Here is a 20,592-nt window from a genome sequence, read left to right on the forward strand (position 1 = left end):
CTGAGTGACCAAGAGAACAATGGTATTGATGCAAGCGTACACATTTACGTACTGAATTTTATTGAATGATGTCCAAACTGAAAAATTAATGTCACTTTAGACGCTACAGTTAACGATAGTTCTAGTTTCGGCTACTCGACACAAAACAATTCTACGCATAAACAATTCTATTATTCACACAAATTTATTTCTGCGGCAGAAGTGTCATAAATACGGTTTAAGCCAAGTCTGGTTGTACACGAGTGACAATATATTTGCAATGATTCCGAAGTTGGTCTACCTTCTTGATTCGATCGAATCCAATATACTCGTTGTACAAAAAATCGCTCACCCCTGTGTCGTCTCCAACTCGTGTGCATTTCGCGGTGCATATGTAATCGCATCCACAGGCTTGCGTTATAACTACAATGCACTGCAAGTTTATGTCGTGGCGATCAGTCGACGGTGCGCGTCGGGGTTGTCAACATGGGTGATCGATCGTGTAATACGGTTCCTATCGTCCTGAAAAACTTCAATTACGAGCACGATATAGATTATGCTCTAAAGATGTGCCGATGGGCTCTGAAATGTCTCGGACTTTGGCCGCTCGTTTCTGATCGTACCGGGAAACAGGAAAAAGTCATTTCAACCATATTACTTGCAACGTGGTTCTTCGATTTGCTGTTCTCTCTCATACCTCCCAGTTGTTACATCATTTTCCAAGAGAAAAACCTGTACAGAAGAGTGAAGCTGCTCGGACCTGTTGGCTTTTGCATGTCGTCCACGTTTAAATACAGTTATCTTGTTCTAAAAGGAACGGTTTTCGGGCGTTGTATCGACCATGTAGAGAGAGACTGGCAAGTTGTAGACAACCCCATCCATCGCAACATCATGTTAAAACAATCATCTATTAGCAGACATCTAATCGCTTTATGCGCAATTTTCATTTACACGGGCGGTATATCCTATCAAACGGTGATGTCGTTCTTGTCCAAAGGACGCGTTGTAGGAAATCGCACGATGAAGCCCCTGATGTATCCTGGCTACGATGTTTTCCTTGATACGCAGTCGAGTCCAACTTACGAGATTATATATTCCATTCATTGGATTTCCGGCCTTATCAAGTATAGCGTTACAACAGCTGCGTACAGTTTGGCTGTAATCTTTGTGACACATATCTGCGGACAAATTCAGATCCAGACAGAACGATTGAAGAACTTAGTTCGACGAAATGAAAAGGAAGGTTCTCGTCGTGACTTTTTGGCCATCATTGTTCGAGATCACGTCAACGCATTGAGGTAACAGCCGGGGCTAGCGCGACTGACGAGTCTTGTTAATTTCTTTTTACATTTGCGACACAAGCGAACATCACAGAAACGCTTTTAATGAACGTTTCAGGTTGTCTAGGGACGTCGAGGAAGCTTTGCGTGAAATATGCCTGGCGGAAATCGTAGAGTCTACGTTAATTATATGTTTACTAGAATGCTATTGCTTGATGGTAAAAAATTATCTCGATTAAAATCTCGATATTTTAAATTTTCATAATTACAGGAGGTTCTTATCTATGTTACCGTACTTCTAGGAATGGGAAAACAGCGACGTGATATCAATATTAATGTATTTCATATTGCTGACCTCCTTTACTTTTAATATCTTGATATTTTGTTACATAGGTCAAGTCATGTCTGAAGAGGTATTTATAAACGTATTGCATTCAATTTACGTTTTTTAATTACGCTCAGAATTCTGAAAGACTCGACAGATATTTTATACTAATCGCTGCTATAATACAAGGTAATTTTTTATTAGTGTACTCAAATCGGTCCAGCTGCTTATGAAATCGAATGGTACACTTTACCGCCAAAGGAAGCTAGCGATCTTATTTTTCTAAGTGTTATGTCGCAGTATCCACCTAAACTAACGGCAGGGAAAATATTCGAATTATCTCTGAATACTTTCGTCACAGTAGGTACTTTTTTCCAATGTAGTTTAATCGAGCTTAAGAAAAATAATCGAGCATTTAAAATTTAACAATTTATAGGTGATGCAGACATCGGTAGTTTATTTGAATTTGCTTCGTACAATTGCCGATTGGTAAAGAATCTTTCTTTCGTCAGAAATGATAAATTGCGTTAAATCTCTTTGATATTTTATTCTCATCCTAATTTTGTTAATTACCACTGATTTTGCACATTTACCAATCACGAAACTTGATATTTCAAGAATGCACCGAACTATTCCAAACGCTTGCATTTTAGTAAATTCACTTTACTTTATACAACTACATAAAATACAGCATGATTCGTTTTGAATCCAATCACCTAAAAGCCGTGACAGGATGTTTGACTGACGCTTGGTCTGTGTATGCGTGTATTTATAGAAGAACAAAATGGACAATAATATTATACACGAAACAATTCCTTGTGTTTTACTGACACAAATAACATCAATATTAATCTACTGATGCAAATTCTGCGATACGCGCGTGTACTTACTTCATAAATATTTCCGAATAATAATAATTAAATTGATTACCTTCTGAACAAGAATACGTACAAACCGTATGCTTCCCTAAAACTAAAAACCCTTGATCGTCGTTCTCGTCTGCATAATGCTACCCCTTCGATCTATTCCACTGTACTGCGAGTTCGGTACGCGGCTCTATAAAAAGACAGGTTTCTCTGTCATTCCAAACTGTTGCTTGTCTAACAAGTAATAATCGATTTCAAATTGCGTTCACACAGTTGCACCCACACAACAGCGTTGCACCAACGCACGCTCGCCAACTCCGCAATCGATTCTGATAGACACTTGTAAACAGTCGTTTACGAGCTTTACATCGTAGCGAGCATGAGATCCTTAGTTCAAGATCAGAATGCATCTAAACCGCGCAATTCGTATTACGAAAGAGATATCGCTTTCGTTTTAAAGCATATCAGATGGATTATGAACTCGCTCGGTATTTGGCCAGCTGTGCTGAAAGGACGCTTTCTACCGACTGTCACGAAAGTACTATGCAATTTGGTATTGCTCTTCGCCATAATACCGTTTATCCTTTATCTAGTGTACGAGCTACGGGAAACGGTGATGCGGTTGCAATTACTTGGTTGGCTGAGTTTCTGTTTAGTGTCATTGTTAAAGTACTGGGTTCTCACCGCGCGTAGGCCGATAATTGAGTGTTGTATCGAACAAATACAAACTAATTGGAAACAGGTTAGTAAATTCGTTAATTAAAATTTTTGTGAATGTTCGCAAAGCGAAAGTGGAATTGACGATTGTAGGGACGTTTGATTACTTATTAAAATAACGTCAAACTTTAATCCTCCGATAAATCACAAAAACCGAACACAATGTGACAGGTGGAATTGTGCGAAGATCGAAAATTAATGTTGGAATATAGTAAAATGGGTAGAAATCTGACGATAATCTGCCTTGTATTCATGTATACCGGCGGAGGTATCTTTCATACGATCACGCAATACGCGATCGGCACGTTCGTTGATGAACACAATCGCACGATCAAGCCACTAGTGTATCCCATTTACAGTGCTTTGTATGACGCGCAAAGAAGTCCGGTTTATCAATTAGTGTACATCGTGCACTGCATGTGCGGATATGTGATTTATTCTGTAGTGTCTAGTACATGTGGATTAGCCGCGCTTTTCGTAACCCACATCTGCGGTCAAATCGACATCGTCATATCACGACTGAACGATCTCGTCGACCGTAAACAAAATTCCAATCCGAACGGACGATTAATAGAAATTGTCGAACGACATCTACGAACATTGAGGTACGATTTATAGAAATTTTCATTAGCAATAAAAGTACATCGTACCACATTGCAGATTTTCAGCAATGGTAGAGACAATTCTGCAAGAAGTGTGCTTAATGGAATTCGTTGATTCCACTATTATGATATGCCTGCTCGAATATTTTTTGATAAGGGTGCGCCAACTATCATGATTTTAACAATAAATTTCATCTACTTTTCATTAGAGCACTCGTGAAATATCTTTGTATGATTTCATTATTTACATGATTTCGTTAATTTCGCGAAAGCTCATGGCAGGTTAAACATTTATAACAGGCGTGGGAACAGGGCAACACAATTACTGTAACAACGTATACCTTGTTACTGATATCTCTGACGTTTAACGTATTTATACTTTGTTACATTGGTGACCTCCTCATTGAGAAGGTAGATATACTTCGGTGCATAATTATTTTTCAATTAATTTCATTTCATTATGCGATATAGCGATCGTTTTTATATACTTTAGAGTAGTAGCGTCGGAATATCGTGTTTTACGATGGATTGGTACAACTTGCCTACTAAAACGGTGCGTGGCCTCGTCTTAATCATCGCTATATCGAATTATCCTGCAAAAATTACTGCCGGAGGGATAGTTGATTTAAATTTATCTACCTTTGGAAGTGTGAGTTGTTACAACAATTACTATGTAATAATATCAATTAAAACAGATAATAAAAGTATCGCGTCTTTGCAGATTCTTAAAACATCATTGGCGTACTTGAGTATCCTCCGAACAGCCGTTGTTTGATAATTCATTAATTTTTCCACTATTTTAATACTAACTTGTAGAATAAAAAGTAAAAGAATTTACACAATTCACTCTCTTGTTCGTGTCACATTCTGGAGATGTGTATTTATAAAAAATTTCATTATTTTACAAATATAGCAAAATAATTACTGTTTACGGAGTTAATTGTACGTTGTACGTTCTAAATTTAAACTTATGTACAACGTACAACTAGCTCCGCCATCCGTTAAGAATAGCAACTATCTTACTATACTCGTAAAATAATGAAACTCCCTATAAATAAATATCTCCAGAATGTGATGCGCAATCTGGATTCCAGATCTTACAACTGAGTCATCAATGACTAATTGAAACGTCAAAATGTATGTAATGTAACGTTTATATGCGTTGTATACGATCTTTAAATGATGCACTCTCATGTGTCGTACATGTTTATGTATGCGGTATCAGATATGAGATCTTTCTTCGTCAATATCGTATATTATTTGTTTCTGCTTTCTTATTAATTAAGACTATACTAAAATACAATCAACTATGTAATAAAGCAAAGATTATTTTTATGTGAATTGAAAAGTATAAAATTGGAAATACTTGTGACAATAGGTATATCAATATTTTTTAAACGTTTTGTCTATGAAAAATGTGAATTCAGTGTTAATATTTATAGTGTTTCAGTAGAGCATTAGAACATGTAAAGAACTACCAATAAAATGACAGAAAGAACAACAATTGGAGGCATTCCGATAGAATGTTTAACTGGAGAACCTGCAGCAATTTGGTCTGGCTGGCGTTTATTAGGAAACAGAGAAGTTATTAGGGAAGCCTCTGCAAAAGGAACGCATATTAAGCTTGCACATAAATGTTTAGCTTACAGACAAAATTGCTCCATGGAAGATGCTAGGGACTACTTCAACAAGGAAGTGGAAATCTGGATCACAGAACTTCTGATGAAACACCAAATTTTTAGAGCTTCTCATATTTTAAAAAATATGGTATATTAAATTAACATTATATTACTTTGTAACATCTACTATTACTATTAGTAGTTACTTTATAGGGAAAGGATCCAGTGGAATACATATTTGAAGTTTGTATGAATTGCAAGGATTCCATACTAAGGAATTATTTATCTGAATATCTGATAAGCATTGCACGTTTTGAAAATGAGCACATAAATTCATGGAACATACTAAAGAGTATTATACAATATGAACAAAAAAATATGTAAGTTTTTTTATTTGTGATGATTTTTGTAAAATGAAAGATTAGTAAGCATTATTTTTTTAGGATACAGAATGGTTTAAGTTCTTCACTCTGTATAGAAGATATTATAACCTTGCCAGAAAATGTAAAACAAGCAGTATGCACAGAATTATATTTTTCTATAACTGAACAGGATCTTTCAATGAATATAACTAATACTGTGTTATGGGATTACTTGTTGTCTAACAATAAGATTGAAACGATAAAGTTTTGGATTGATACTTATCATAATAGTAATAAAATTAGAGAACCAAATGATATCAATGAAAAATATAAATCATTAATTACTACCATGGATATTCTACCAAATATGATTGATACAATTGATTCTTCAAATGCAAGCAATCTAGTGAAAGATTTAATAAAAAATCATCTATGCAGGTATGGAATATTTGTACAAAAAGAAAAACAAGATATAAAATTACTGTTAGCACGCATCTATGGCAGTGCCATGACCCTATCAGAAATCAATACAATATTTTTACATAAAACATGCAATATTAATAACACTGAATTTTTCCAAACTATTGATAAGGAACTGTGCCTTGTGCACTGCTTAACTGAAAAACACACACGAGAAGATAAACTTAAAGTTTTGGACTTATTTAATATACTAACACAAATGTGTGAAAATCAAGAACAATTTGAAGATATATTAATAGAAGGAATCTTTAAAACAATTCATTACCTTTCCGACGACATAAATGAATTTTTAAAGCAAAATTATTTGATAGTTTTAGTATTAATATTTTCATATTTATCTAAAGAAAATATAGCAATTAGTCAAAACAAAGATATTGCTCCAAAAGGTAATATATTAAAAAGAATATTCACGAGTGAAACTGATCTACAACTGAACAATTATAGTATTTCAAATCAAATTATTCAAAGTATATTACAACATGTGCCAATTCTTCAACATATTGTAGAAAATAAACCAAAGAAAGAGGTAACAATGTATGAATTATTAGATGGTTATAAAAATTTAATTGTAAAGCAATTATTTAAATGGCGATTCAATGATGAACAAATGCCAAACTTCTCTAGTACAGTTCTTGTTAAAAAGTATGGTCATACAGAGTCACTAACGTATGAATATTACTTGAAAGAAGCTCGTCCAAATATGGCTATACTTAGCTTAAAGCATTCTCAAGGAAAATTAGTTAAAACTGTATCTTCCAGAAGGTAAAAAGAACTATGTTACAATGTGTTTTATTGATGCTTAAAAATGATTAATGTATACATATAACATATGGATTTCAGAAAATGTAAAGCAGGTCTTTATGCGCATATTCTTGCCCTGCGAAATTTAGATAAACCAGAAATACTTTGTACCTGTGTTTCTTTCATTGAAATGTTAGGTATTAATTCAGAAATTTTAAGACTCCATGTGACGACGGCAAATTATGTGCAAAAAGAGATCAATGTGCTAATTGGTAATTTTTTTCGTTTTCTCAACAAATACGAAACTCCAAATTTTTTTTCCGTATATCTAAACTCATATTTTAACTTACAGGAAATTTATTAGAAAACGTAATATACAAAGACGAAACTGCCATAAAAACTATAATGTCTTATCTGGAAAATAGTTTTCAAAAAAATTTTAATGAATATTTAGTTGATGACAGTCAGCAATTTGTATCCATATTGAAAATATGGGATTTTATTGTACGATTTGCAAAGGCACACAATTATTCTTTACCAACCAGCTTATTAAAGTTTTTAGCAAATCAAAATCATTGGTTTCAATTTGTTACAGTTTGCCAAATTTTTGCTTATCCTTTAAATCAGGTAATTTAATTTTTGAGTAACACATTGAGATTGGAAAATTCGAAATAGAAATTGTACATTACTATCATTACATTAGGTATTAGAAAATACTAAACATTTTGGAGATGAAATTATCAAAGAGCACTTGCTAACTTTGTTAAGTAATACACAACTTACAAAGTCACAATCAACTATTCATGGTGATCAAAAAATAAAATCACGAGATACTAGGCAGTCCCTGTATTACAAGATCGGAGTTAAACAAAGTGTAAGTTATGAAAATTACATATGCACAATGAACACAATAAAATATTGCAATGCATTATTATGAAACAGGGGTCTCCTATTTCTGGTTCTCCAGTATCTGCAGATTCAGGAAGCACGTCTGATTCTTGTAGTATATACGAATATCACATAAATGACACTACTTGTTCCTCAAACGATGATTTATGGCTAATTATTTTAAAATGTCATCAAAGTCCAGATCCACCTGGTGCACTAATAAATGCATCCCGGTTAACATCAAGACCTTTTCTCACAGTTTTAGCAACTTGTTATGAGGTATTTTGCAATGATTTTTTTTCTATTTATATAAAATATAGTGTTCCCCTTAATGTTAATGACACAAATCTATCTTAGCCATCTGCAATAGCAGCATATTCTTATTCATGGATGGTAATATCTGCTGCAAATGAAAGTATTACTTCTGATTATAAAGAATGCCTGGAACAACAAGTATGGACAGCCAATCAAGTTCTAAATTTATTAGGCACAATGGTGACATGTGGATATATTAGTACTCTTAATAAAGCTTACAAAATCTTTATGCCTGTAAGTATATGTTATGCATATTTATAATACAAGAAATTTCATTGACATTATTATATTGTAGGAAAGTCCCTTCAATTCCTTTTTTGAATTCCTCACACAATGTACAAATTATGGAAACTTCAAAACTTGTCAGCAAAAATTGTTGGAATTCAAAACCCAATGTTTAAACCTCAAACGGAATGTACGTTTCAAATGATGCTATAATACTTAATACTACGATGTTTAAAATAAATAAAACAACAGACTAGTATTGCGTTTTTCAGAAAGTTATGGATTGGGATTGTTCAGATAACACATACTTGGAAAACTTGTATTGGGTTGCAATTGTTGCTGTTAAATGTATTATTGCAACACTTGCTTATTGTCTTAACAGTACACATTTGCAAATCAAATTTCTTGAAATTTTAATGAAATGCAATTTTTACGCAGATTTGCCAGGTATAACGAGCAGTCATATGTCAATGCTTTACTAACACAAATTCGTTGTAATAGAAAACATTAATTTTTTCGTACATTTCAGTTTATGTCCCAAATTTTCAACATCTTTTACAAATTGCAAAGATACTTCAGAAAACTAGTGTTACATTAAACTTTGCAGCTGTTACAATGTCAGATAATCTATATAATTTTGATCCTGAAATTCAGAGATGTGTTAATGATTTATTAAAAACTAAAAATTATAACAGTGCATTAGAATTGTCAAATGTAGCAGGATTAAATTCATCTGACATTATCTTGGCACAGGTATCATCTTGATATAATTTAATTGTTCTCCATTTTTATTTTTACTCAACACTAATACATTGAAAATATTTCTAGTATCGGCATCAATTTAAATGTTGTATGCAACAAAATGATAAAATTAGAAATGAATTCTGGAATGAATGTGCCATGAATTTTGAAAAATACAATGTTCCATCTGAAAAGTCTGCAGAATTTTTTGTTGAACATGCTGAAAAAGTTGTTTCTCACAAAGAAAGGTATGCATTCTTTTAAATAAAGTCTCTAAATTTAAGCAGATAACAAACAACAAATACATATTGTTACAGATATGAAATATTGTTCCTGGCTTTTGAAAAACTAAAAAATATCGAAACAGAGCAAGAGACTATTGATACATTAGAAGTAGCAATGTGGAAATCTTGTATATTAGCTGGTCCCGAAAATATACACTTAAATGGTGGACCTTACATTTTTAATAAACTAAAAACAGAATTATTATCAGGATTGAACAGAGTGAAATTTAGCTATACATTGAATTACCCATATGAAAAGAATGCAGCTGAAAATTTGATTAATAAGTTAATTGATTTAGGTAAATTGGACATTGCATTAAGAATTAGTACTATTTTTAATTACAAACATAAGGTGAGTTTGGCTATTTCGACAAATAACTGATACTGGAGTAAACAGTTTTTTCTGAAGTATTTTCTTGTATATAGGATTTACAAATTTTAATGTTGTGTTTGAGCTTGGCTGAAGGTGAAATTACACCAAATAAGTTAACTTTTGAACAAAAAAATTTTTTAAAGGAAATAAATGAAAATAAACAACAAATGTACGGTGCCTTCAAGAATCGCAGTTTACGAAGATTATCCTCGTCATCTTCGTGTAATTATTTGTTTTACGTTTATATTGTACTAAACTATTTCATGCAGTTTATTTATTGTGAATCTTGTACTTTAGTAATCACTCTAACCAACATGCATGAAATAACCAAAGCGAAAGACGAAAATATGCACAAAATGAAAATAGAATGCTTATCAATTTTACAAACATTACTCAAGAACTTAAAACATGGAACAGAGACATGTTTGAGAATTGTATTATGTTATAAATTGGCAGTGCACTTAGGAAAGAGTTATCATTTCTTGTTACTGTTGAGCAATCCTTTTCAATTCTTACAAGAAATTGCAGAAAGTAATATCGATAATAAATCTGAAGTTTTTACTGATATAATTGTTGCATACAAAATAAGCAACGATACTATTGCTACATTTTTGGCTGAAAATATTATGACAAACATCACACGTGCCATTGAAGGTAAATAATAATATAGTCATAGAGACATTATAAGATCATTCTAAATTTTTGTATTTTACAGGTGGATATGAGGATAATATTTCTTTGTGGGGATATTCTTTGAATACAAATTTTCGTGTAATTATGGAATTATGCGATGATATATCACTTCTCGGTTGGCAACTTTTAAAAACAGCAAATAAATTACTTGGACATTCCCATGGTGAAAACAAAAATGGTATTTCATAAAATAAAATTTTTTTCGCATTCTCAATATATTTGAATTTCTTGCATAATTTTTTTTTCTCTACTTAGTGTCAACTTTAAAGACAATTGTAGAATTATTAATACGATCTCACGATTGTTTTACGACTTCTTGTAATATGGAAGGTATAGCGGCAATATTGCGTAAATGTCAAAATCTCGCAAATGTGTTGCAAAATCTCAAGTTATGGGCATTATTGGTATGTCATATATTTCAACGGTAAGTGGAGTCACTTTAATTAACATATTAATGCATTGTATTATTTTAGGTTCGACTTGTAACAGGTGTTGGTCGATTTATAGAAATGAATTATATATTTGAAATATTAAAAACTAATGACCAATTTGAATTCTTACTTGGAAAAGGATTAGATAAGGTTTCTTTTGACACATATTAGTTTTAAAGAAGTATATACATATTGTAAAGTATAATATGAAACATATTACAGGTGACTGGTCTCAAAATGGCACTATTAGAATTTCTAAAACGACATTGTCCCGAGAATAAGGATCTTTTTACGTTAGTGGCATTACATTTCCAATTGTATCATGAACTTGCACTTATGTGGGAAAATGAAGCAAAGGATGAAATCAAAACATTAATATCTGATGTGATGAAAGATCAAGGAAAATTGCAATACAATATTCCACATGAAATGAAATTATTTAAGACTGAAAATGTTCAAAAACAGTTACAAACAGCTGTAGTCAATTTTACTCATGCAAGCCAATACTATTTGAAGGTAAGGTGCAATTTATATATGTTATCTAGGAACAAATAGTTCCTCCTATCAACTAATAGAACATATTTACACAGGCTAATGAATTGAATCTTGCTGGTCAATGTTCAGATCAAACACAATTAGTTGCTCTTCAACTTTCACTACTTAACACGGTGTCTACTAATCAACAAGTAATCTGCATACTTAATATAAAGTCTGAAGACATTGACAGAATATTATGCCAAATTTTAAATTTCTCTCAAGCTCTTATTGTTATACATGCCTACAATCATCATGTAGATTGGGCTAATTTGATATATAATCATTGTATATTGAATGGAAAAAAGAAATATTTAAAAGATTTTATGGCTATGAAACGATTAACTCCCAGCTTGGTACAAGATTGTGCACGCAGGCAAGTTACTTAAATAAATTATTCTAAAGGTCATTTTTATATATAAGTACTTGTACTCTTATAGGTATAGATTAGAAAAGAGTATTACTTATACAATGACAGAGAATATGAAAATGTTAGTGTCTGAATTATCAGATGTGGAATGTAAATACATGCTAGCAAGTCAATTAGGATATAAGGATATCGTAGAAACAATGCTCAGTAATCCTATGATAGGTGCATATCTCAAAGATACTGTATGGAAAAAGGGTTATAATACTAACTAAATGTTTCGCATTCCTAACACCATGTACTTCTGATAAACTGTAAGTGAAAAATAACTGTCACAAATATACGTTTTTATTATTATTTTTATATACTAAATAAATATTCTCTATTAAGATTGTTTCCACTCGTTAATTTATTTACAGTCAAATTTTAAATCGTGACGAAAATGTATTACTTCCATGTAAATATAAATTTTCATTTATTTAAAAAAAAAAAAAATGTCGAGCTTCAAACTCTGTATAACTCATAACTTCAAACGGTAATCATGGCGTCCGAAAGTATGTCTAATAAAAAAACCGTTGGACGCAATCAACGTGAAAAAACGGCAATTTCAAAACTAGACGCGTATATAACGAAATATGAAAGGAAATTTGGTAAAATATCAGCATTAAATGTCTTATCAAAGAAGCAAACAAAGTTAATAAAACTCGTTCGCAAGTTAACGGACGCTATCGAGAAAGAAGAGATTAACAAACAACAGGGTACGAATTATTTCAGAATTATTTCAGAATTCGATAACTTTTTTCTATATTATAGCATTTCAAATACTCAAAGTATCCAACGATGCAATAAAAGAGACAATATCCAAATTGCAAGATTCGATGAAAATGTACAAAGAAAGCGTGAGATCCGAAATTGCAAAGCTCGATTATTTGAGCACAGATCGACTTTTAAATATTAATTACGCATGCACAAACACTATCAGGGGATCTACCCTAATATTGTAACACACGCGATAATTAGTATTACGTTTTGGCACCGAGGGTGCCGACAATACTTTTTAAATTTAGTTCCACTAGTTTTCAGTCAGGTGGTAGCACTATCCACTTTTCTTGACTTTTCCCGTAATTTCAATCAAATAGCAACTAATGCGAAATAAGTACCTAATTAGTCGCGAAATAAATACAACTTCAAAATAAGTGATAAATTGAACTCGACAAAGTATTGTCATCTTTTATAATGAACCTGCAAGATTTCTGCCAATCTCTGCCAAAACTGGTACGTGTGTTTACAAATAATTATATGGAATACTTCATAGCTACAATTAGAACGAATATTTGTTTATATGTTTAGGAGCTTCATGCCCACTTGAACGGCTCTCTCGGTACAGATACTTTAAAGAAATTGTATAAAATGCAAAATCCAAATTCAGAGGACTGTGAGAATATAATTACGAACGTCGAAAAGTTTTCATCGTTAAGCGAGTACGAACAATAATCTTTTTGATTTGATTTGATTTATTCACGGTCACATAGCAAACATATTATTATATTTTATTAAAACATACAATTATTTTTAAAGATGTTTCAAAGTATTCGATGTAGCACATTCCTTAACAGTAACACCAGAAGCAGTTTTCCATTCAGCATATGATGTAATTGAGGAATTCAATGCAGATAATGTAATATATTTAGAACTTAGGAGCACACCTCGTGCTATCGATGGGCAAATGTCGAAACAAGAATACATAGAAGCAATTATAAAAGCATTTCGGTAATCATAGTTAAAAGAAATATTTCTGTTTAGATAGTTAGGAAATTAGGTAATTTTTTATTTGAAGTATCGTACAATTGTAGGCTCTGCAAAACTGATTTTCCAGACATACTTGTAAAGCTTTTGATATCTATTAATCGTAAGCAAGGGTACAAGTCAGCAGAGGAGAACATAGATTTAGCAATAAATTTCTTTAAAAAATATCCACAGTACATTGTTGGTCTTGATCTCAGTGGAGATCCAATGACTGGAGATGCATTTTTAGAATTATTGAAAAAAGCAAGAATAGCTGGCTTGAAAATAGCTGCCCATTGCGCAGAGGTAATCTTGATACATTTGGATCGATGTTACTTAGTTTCTTGAAACCTCAAAAATATCTTCCCTTCGTTTTCATACAGATTTCAAATGAAATAGAGACAAAAGACATCCTTGAATTTAAACCCGATCGATTAGGTCATTGTACTTGTGTTCATCCAAATTTACAGGGGTCAAATAAACTGTTGGATATGTTGTTTACTTCAAAAATTCCTGTAGGTAAGGACGAGAGTGTTCTGTAAGTTTAGTAGTCAAGGTATTTGTAGTCATATAGAATATCTACTTTTTACATTTTGTCTAGAATTGTGCCTAACATCAAATGTTCGGTGCAAGACAGTACCTTCTTACGAGTCCCATCAGTTCAAATATTTTTATGAAGCTAAACATCCTATTTGCCTTTGTGTGAGTAATATTATCAATTTTCGTTTAAGAAATTCTTTAACATATAAAAAAAATTGCATGGGATGTATTTAAAGGTATCGTTCGTATTTTAGACCGACGATAAAGGCATTTTTCATACATCCTTGTCTAAAGAATACGCCATAGCTAGTTCAACGTTTGGTCTAGGACGAGAAGAACTCGTAACATTGTCTATGTTAGCCGTGCAATATGCTTTTGCAACAGCAGAAGAGAAGAGTCTGCTGTTGTCTAGGATCGAAGGATTTAGTTGTGAAACGAATAAATGAGTTAGCGATATAAAAGTAATGTCGATTTTATTCGTTATGATATTCGTGGGCTCGTTTACATAGATTTACAGATAACTAAGTAAGATACTTATGAAGAACTATAATAGTTAAATGTCATCAGTGTTCTGTTTTTGCCTTCGATAATATCATATATAATATGTACAACATTTATAATAATTATTACAATATTATGCTTGTAAACGTGGTGCTGCATCTTTGTTTCGGTATCGATTAAGAAATTAATAATACCTATAAATTGACGCGCATCGCGCGGTCCGATAAACATTAACAATCGCCTCGCAAGCTTCGTACTAAAATCACAATCGATCGCTACGAAAGTACAACATTGCGAATTTTCACGAGTTACATTTTGTGGTGTGCTACACTTTTGATATCATACCTTTACGTCAGCCTTCCATTCATTAATTTTCGGTTTCTGAACGAACCAAAAATGAAGAGGGCAAACTTAGCACCACTCGAAAAAATATTAGAGTACCTCTGAAAGGCAAACCTTGAATCGATTTTAATCCTTTGTGGACAATCGACGCATACATGCGCTTAATCAGATTTTACATGTCGTCCCATATAAAGTGTTACAAGCTTTATTAAGAAAACAGCTTGAAACAATTTATGCTGGACACCCTGTATATATCCAACCGTGGAAGATTAGCATCTTGCTCTAAAATGGATGTCCGTAAAGGGTTAATCCCAAGATGGTTGCTCAAACATTGGTTCCGGGACCACCATTTTCACGCGAAAAGTTCATTTTTTATTTTATTTTTTACTCGCATTAGAACCGTTACTCGCTATCACGCCGTAACAAGTAGATAATAGTAAATAGCTGCGATAATACTAATAGTAATGATTAGGAATAGCAGTAAATATAGTCGTAATAATAATATTGACGATGACAACAATATCGTTCTTAATAATCATGATAAGAAATTATTTCTACCATATGTATGTAATATTCATCCTATATAACAGTCTTTTTGGCCTAACCTCCGAACTATAAACAATAAAACAGTTTCATCCCTTCTCGTCTGCATCGTTATCGATTCACGTATATCACCTAAGATGATCGAAAACTATTATTTCTCATTCTTTCCGCCGTCTACTCAGAGATCGGTGAACATTCGTGAACTCTCTTTCTACATGCTTCTCATCCTATTACTGTCGCGCGTTCTACATTGCTAATATCTTACCCTCGCTAAATCTTTTAATCCTAACGACTATGACTAAAAGGATGTATTTTACTTCCTCAGCGCCTCGCGAATACGAGTCTGTTTGTTTGTCTCTGAAAACGCGTATGTCCATTCTGCCAAGATTCTTTCAGCGCGTTACATGTATACATACTAAGTTTTATGTAAGATTAATATTCTAATTTATTTATACAATTATAAATTTGTTTTTTTTTTTTCGGGGTTTTGCGGTTCATAGAGCCCTGTCGCGTGGTACACAACGTATCGAACTGGTCCAAGTCTCGTCGTCGATAAACGCGTCGTCCACTGTTCAAAGACCACGTGAACATTCGAATCTTATGCAAGGGTAAATGCCTTCGACTAACGTTTGTTCCTCTCGCGCCAAATAGAACGTGGTGGTACGAGAATGTCGAGAAGTAAAAGAGAAGGAAAGAAGCGGGTAGAGTTGAACCACGGTGGTCTTTTCGTTCCACCGAATAAGATCTGCGACGAAAGAGACGGTAGACGAAAATAAGAATTAGTTCTGCGTAGAAGAATAAAAATCATGATACACAAATTTTCCTTTTTCTCTAAATCTAACAGTAATAATAATAAAAAGAATAGTAACAGCTTATGCTCTCGTATATAGTCGCACTGAGTTCTGTCCCTTGCAAGTGAGAAAAAAACGAAAAAAAAAAAAAGAAAGTTCGAATGATTATATACACTTAGCGAACGATAAGATGGGCAATCTCTCTCTTTCTCTCTATGTATATACGTGCGTGCGCGTATGTGTGTATATAATTATATATACACGCATGCATACATTTGCTCTCTCATCCTTGCTCTAGCATTCACAGTTACATGATAATTAATAATCGCGGTAAAAACAATTGTACACATATTGATTTAAAATGCTATAAAATATCGGAAGGAGCCGATTTCTAGAATCTAACGAGGCCCTAGCTTTTTAATCGGCAGCAATAAATAAGTTAAGATGTTTTGATTCGATGATAGAGGGGTAAAACATAAAAGAGGACAAACTCGATACAGCTCGGAAGTTCGTTTCGCAGAGCGTCACTCCAATTTGGTCGAGTGCTTTCGATCAAGATACTTTCGAAGAGTGGCTTTCAGTTGTGGCCGCGTCGTCCATTCAACATTACTTTTCTCATTACATTTTCTCTATTTTAGTTTTCTAACGTGTAACGTTCAATCGAGTAAGACGAAAGACATATACGAGATCATTGGCGAGCGACGCTCCCATGAATTCCTTGAACGAAAGGAATGCAAGGCATTGAGAAATAAAATTTAAAAGAAAATACATATTTTTTTCATTGCACACAAATCATACGTACATTACTATTCACACGATATAACAATTAAATCGTCGTCGAAGCTGGAGCAGCCTACCACTGATCGATTTCGCGTGTATACATTTCCCTGATCTGGTATGCGTATGTAGATGTTAAGTATATTGGGTCGGTGTGATGATGTTGCAAAGTTAACAGATAAAAAAACAAGGTCATTTTTGCGCCAACCTAGTAGTTGAACGAAATAACGAAAATGCGAAAACCTGATCGAATGGACGAGAAATCGGTGAGAACGTCCGATTCATCGTTCGTCTAGCATCGTCGTCGTCGTCGTCGTCGTCAAGAAAATTGACTGAAAATAAAAAGCACACGTAATTATCGTGTACAATGAGATAAGCGAAAAGACGAATAAGAACTCGGGCAAGCATCGATGACCGGCTGGACGCCCAACTATTATCACAATACGAATTCGGAAGGATGCTCGTGAACCCGAAAATTCCGAAATTTGTAAAACATTGAGAGCAGATCGATTCGTGATAGAGTACAGGAAAGATCCCCTGAACGTCCTGCGAATGAGACGCGCAAATTAAATGAAAACCAATCATCTTCCACACCGAATATCTCGGCGATTTTTCGAAAGAAATAGCGTTAAGAAATTTGTACAATTGGGAACATCGTTCGATCAGTGCCTGAACGTATGGCAGACTGCTTCGACCGCCCGTGATGGGGTTATTATCACTGCTGATGAATGCTACGATCGCTAATTAAGTATCGAAACTCATTGCAGCCAGGCTGTGTGTATGTGTGTCTGTGTATGAGGGTGCATGTGTGTTCGTGTGTGAGCGTGTATGGTGATGTTCACGAGACAATGCTCCGCGACGATTTCGTGCTGTTGTTGTTGTTGGTTGCCGTACTGGTCGCGATCCTGCTGTCACTCTGAGCGAAAAGAACACCTTGATACATCACTCCATTCAGCTCCATACTGACTACCAAGGAATTGTCGCCATTCCTCCCATCACCTGCGATCAAGAATAAAGTTAAAGTTTAGCCACTTACAAGGATACCTGTACAATTACGGTGTAAAGAGAGATAGAACAAGTTTTGGTTGATTCTTTCTCCCTAAACCTAGATTTGGGAAATCCAAGGCCTGTTACCTCGATTGGAAATTTTAATGTGCGTGCCTATGGAGGTTGGAGTATTCTTTTCAATCGGGCTGTCGTCGTCCGAGAGTAACCTCTTCGCTGGCGGAGGTCCTGGGGTGCTGATTAGTTCCGGATCCCTCTTCACTTGCATGCTACCACCCGAAGAGGGCGAACTCTGTCTCGCCGGCGGCGATGATACGGGTGATGACCTGAAAGAAATTTCTTCTAAACATTCGCGCTAGAAACATCCCTCGCGCGTTACTTGACTGTGATGATACCGTTGAGGGTTATTTGGTGGACTATGGACCCTCTATGCTTACCTGAGTCCAAGGTCGAGGGCTTCCCTTTGAGGTTCCGGGCTAGACGCAGGAGGTACGGGCGAGTGCGAGGCCTGAGGCGATAAAGGCGGTTGGTGACCAACGCCTGGGTAGAGGGTATTGTTGTTGTACATATTCCACAGGGTGAGTCGAGACATCTCGAGGGCACTGAAAGCTCCAGCGTCTCTCGGTGGCGTCGACGACGGCGGAGAAGCGCTTCCTTGCCGATGAATGATCGGCGGTGGTGTGCCCGCACCAGCACTCCTCAGTTCCTTGTTCAGCAACTTGACGTATTCGACCATACGTGCCTCGAATTCGGACGGCGCCATTCCGGGAATAGGTCCTGTGACCAATGACGAGGGAACCTACCATTAATTGCTTCAAAGAAAAATTACCACGATACAGCGGAACTCTGTTTATCCGATCACCGTCGCGGGACATTGCGATTCGCGTACTTGATGCGTTTCCCTATGACGTATGGATCATTTAAGAAGAAGGAAGGAGGATGAAGTCTCCGTCGTATAGATTACCGAAGGAGGTAGCACGAATTCGACGCAAACGCAAATCCGAGGGGCGGCGATCACCGACCGAGTGGGGAGCGATTGAAATTGGTCCGATGGTGCGTCGAAGGGTGGCAAACGAGGGCGAAAGGGGCGAAACGTGGTTCATGGTAGGGACAAGAAGAGGAAGAAAGGGGTAGGGAAGTAGGAATGCTCGTTAGCGAGAGTCATCCGTTAACGCCTGTCTCCCGGAGGATCGTACAATCAATTACGCCTCCTTCGCTCTCGCATCATCATCTCCGGGGAGGCCTGGAACCCTAACTACCGATTTAAAATAAACCCGCTCCTTTTCTACTCCGTCCTCGAGGTATCTCTTTTCTCCCTTCGCGTCTATCTCTTCGCGCGGCGCTAACTTTTCATTCGGACCCTCCGCCATCCGTTTCGATTCCCCTGTTTCAAACTTTTTTTCTTTCTAATTTTCTCCGTTCGAGCTACCGGTTCCCATCGGAGCAGAGAGAACATCGGACATACATTAGGCCGCGGAGACCGATATAAATCGTCGTTCGTTCATTTTACTTTTGCGTCTTTGGTGCTGTAATTCGTTAATAAGTGTTGACCAAATATTTGTCGTTTGGAAATTCAACTACCAATAAAAGAAAAGACCAATTTTTCGTCAATTTGCCTCGCAAATATTTCTCGAGAAATTTGATCAACAACTGTAAACGAAGTTGAAAAAACTGACCGGCATTCGGAGGCTGTCCCAGTGGTCCTTGAGGATGCTGCGGGTGATGCGGATGGTGAGGCAGGGGCGTGTGGGCGGCGCTTCCGTTCACCAGAGACTGAGGTCCGTGATGTTGACCACCGGCTGCCACCGCTGTCACCAATGACAACGGAGACATTTGCGCGTGTAATGCAAGGGAGCTGGGGGTGTGCGGGTTCCTCTGCACCAAGCTGTCAGGCCCTCCGCTCCCGCCACCCGCGTAAGCTCCGTAGCTGCTTCGTCGACCCTCTCGACGATTTCCGTCGATCGCTGCCTGCAACTCCGCTGGCGTCGACAATCGTCTCTTCTCGCACTCGTACGGATACAGGTATTTCATATACCTGGAAAAAAAAAGATCAAGAGCTGATCGTACGAAACGCGACAATTTTTTTCTTCGTCTATTTCAATCGAGGTCACTCGACGAACGCAAATTCGGACAGCGCTGATCGACAAAGTCCAACGAGACAAGAATGTACGCTAGAGCACGAACGCGCGTTACTAATTTGAAGTGCGTCAAAACGCAGATAGAATTGTGCATCAAACGGAGGAAGACGTCGCAGTTCGTCGGACGTGAAATTGGCAAGGCAGATCCGGACGACGCGTATCAGTCGCTTAATTTAATTTCGCATCCAGCGCAATACTAGGCCGACTTTGATGCTCGGCCTCGAAAACGCCACGTACACCTGTTCGACACCAACGTTGCGGCGCCCGCGCCGCACAGTGAGCACGAAAATTCTCTCTGAAAGGTGAATATTTTTTAAACAAAAAAAAAAAAAAAGAAGGAAGCAAATA

The 20,592-nt window shown here is 35.6% G+C and overlaps 5 protein-coding genes across 13 annotated transcripts in view; 4 read left to right on the plus strand and 1 right to left on the minus strand.

Moving 5' to 3' along the window:
* Window positions 1-465: 465 nt before the first annotated feature.
* LOC128873634 (uncharacterized) lies at window positions 466-4,741 on the plus strand. The gene is made up of 11 exons (XM_054117333.1): window positions 466-1,277; window positions 1,378-1,477; window positions 1,562-1,672; window positions 1,789-1,944; window positions 2,021-2,073; window positions 2,829-3,192; window positions 3,339-3,772; window positions 3,828-3,927; window positions 4,070-4,180; window positions 4,263-4,418; window positions 4,491-4,741. The coding sequence occupies exons 1-11, from the start codon at window positions 466-468 to the stop codon at window positions 4,542-4,544; spliced, it is 2,451 nt and encodes an 816-aa protein (XP_053973308.1). The 3' UTR covers window positions 4,545-4,741.
* A 186-nt stretch (window positions 4,742-4,927) lies between these two features.
* LOC128874475 (spatacsin) lies at window positions 4,928-12,379 on the plus strand. Of its 6 annotated transcripts, none has more exons than XM_054119306.1 (23): window positions 4,928-5,147; window positions 5,212-5,536; window positions 5,602-5,768; window positions 5,832-6,992; window positions 7,071-7,243; window positions 7,324-7,598; window positions 7,675-7,845; window positions 7,914-8,138; window positions 8,217-8,408; window positions 8,470-8,589; window positions 8,672-8,846; window positions 8,929-9,152; window positions 9,228-9,388; window positions 9,458-9,776; window positions 9,851-10,019; window positions 10,095-10,451; window positions 10,513-10,668; window positions 10,746-10,894; window positions 10,964-11,071; window positions 11,144-11,437; window positions 11,512-11,831; window positions 11,896-12,136; window positions 12,242-12,379. In XM_054119306.1, the coding sequence occupies exons 2-22, from the start codon at window positions 5,255-5,257 to the stop codon at window positions 12,095-12,097; spliced, it is 5,400 nt and encodes a 1,799-aa protein (XP_053975281.1). In that variant the 5' UTR covers window positions 4,928-5,147; window positions 5,212-5,254; the 3' UTR covers window positions 12,098-12,136; window positions 12,242-12,379. The 6 variants fall into 6 exon arrangements, with proteins under 6 accessions (XP_053975281.1, XP_053975283.1, XP_053975278.1 ...); XM_054119308.1 differs by lacking the exon at window positions 12,242-12,379 and having other exon boundaries at window positions 5,832-6,616; window positions 6,737-6,992; window positions 11,896-12,218; XM_054119303.1 differs by lacking the exon at window positions 12,242-12,379 and having other exon boundaries at window positions 11,896-12,218.
* LOC128874480 (uncharacterized) lies at window positions 12,364-12,826 on the plus strand. The gene is made up of 2 exons (XM_054119318.1): window positions 12,364-12,580; window positions 12,636-12,826. The coding sequence occupies exons 1-2, from the start codon at window positions 12,364-12,366 to the stop codon at window positions 12,824-12,826; spliced, it is 408 nt and encodes a 135-aa protein (XP_053975293.1).
* An 86-nt stretch (window positions 12,827-12,912) lies between these two features.
* LOC128874478 (adenosine deaminase-like protein) lies at window positions 12,913-14,593 on the plus strand. 2 transcript variants are annotated; one of them, XM_054119315.1, is made up of 8 exons: window positions 12,913-12,938; window positions 12,984-13,097; window positions 13,173-13,303; window positions 13,401-13,592; window positions 13,676-13,913; window positions 13,991-14,126; window positions 14,209-14,309; window positions 14,402-14,593. In XM_054119315.1, the coding sequence occupies exons 2-8, from the start codon at window positions 13,059-13,061 to the stop codon at window positions 14,591-14,593; spliced, it is 1,029 nt and encodes a 342-aa protein (XP_053975290.1). In that variant the 5' UTR covers window positions 12,913-12,938; window positions 12,984-13,058. The 2 variants fall into 2 exon arrangements, with proteins under 2 accessions (XP_053975290.1, XP_053975291.1); XM_054119316.1 differs by lacking the exon at window positions 12,913-12,938 and having other exon boundaries at window positions 12,956-13,097; window positions 14,384-14,539.
* Window positions 14,594-16,256: 1,663 nt separating this feature from the next.
* Window positions 16,257-20,592, minus strand: part of LOC128874476 (protein dead ringer homolog) — an 82,326-nt gene continuing 77,990 nt past the window's right edge. For all 3 annotated transcript variants that reach the window (XM_054119312.1, XM_054119311.1, XM_054119310.1), the window contains 4 exons: window positions 19,783-20,141; window positions 18,544-18,883; window positions 18,236-18,432; window positions 16,257-18,100 (listed from right to left, as the gene is read on the minus strand). In XM_054119312.1, coding sequence (XP_053975287.1) covers window positions 17,940-18,100; window positions 18,236-18,432; window positions 18,544-18,883; window positions 19,783-20,141 — 1,057 coding nt within the window. In that variant the 3' untranslated portion in view covers window positions 16,257-17,939. The remainder of the gene's footprint in view (window positions 18,101-18,235; window positions 18,433-18,543; window positions 18,884-19,782; window positions 20,142-20,592) is intronic.

Source organism: Hylaeus volcanicus, chromosome 3 (assembly GCF_026283585.1).
Source record: "Hylaeus volcanicus isolate JK05 chromosome 3, UHH_iyHylVolc1.0_haploid, whole genome shotgun sequence".
Classification (NCBI taxonomy): Eukaryota; Metazoa; Arthropoda; class Insecta; order Hymenoptera; family Colletidae; genus Hylaeus; species Hylaeus volcanicus.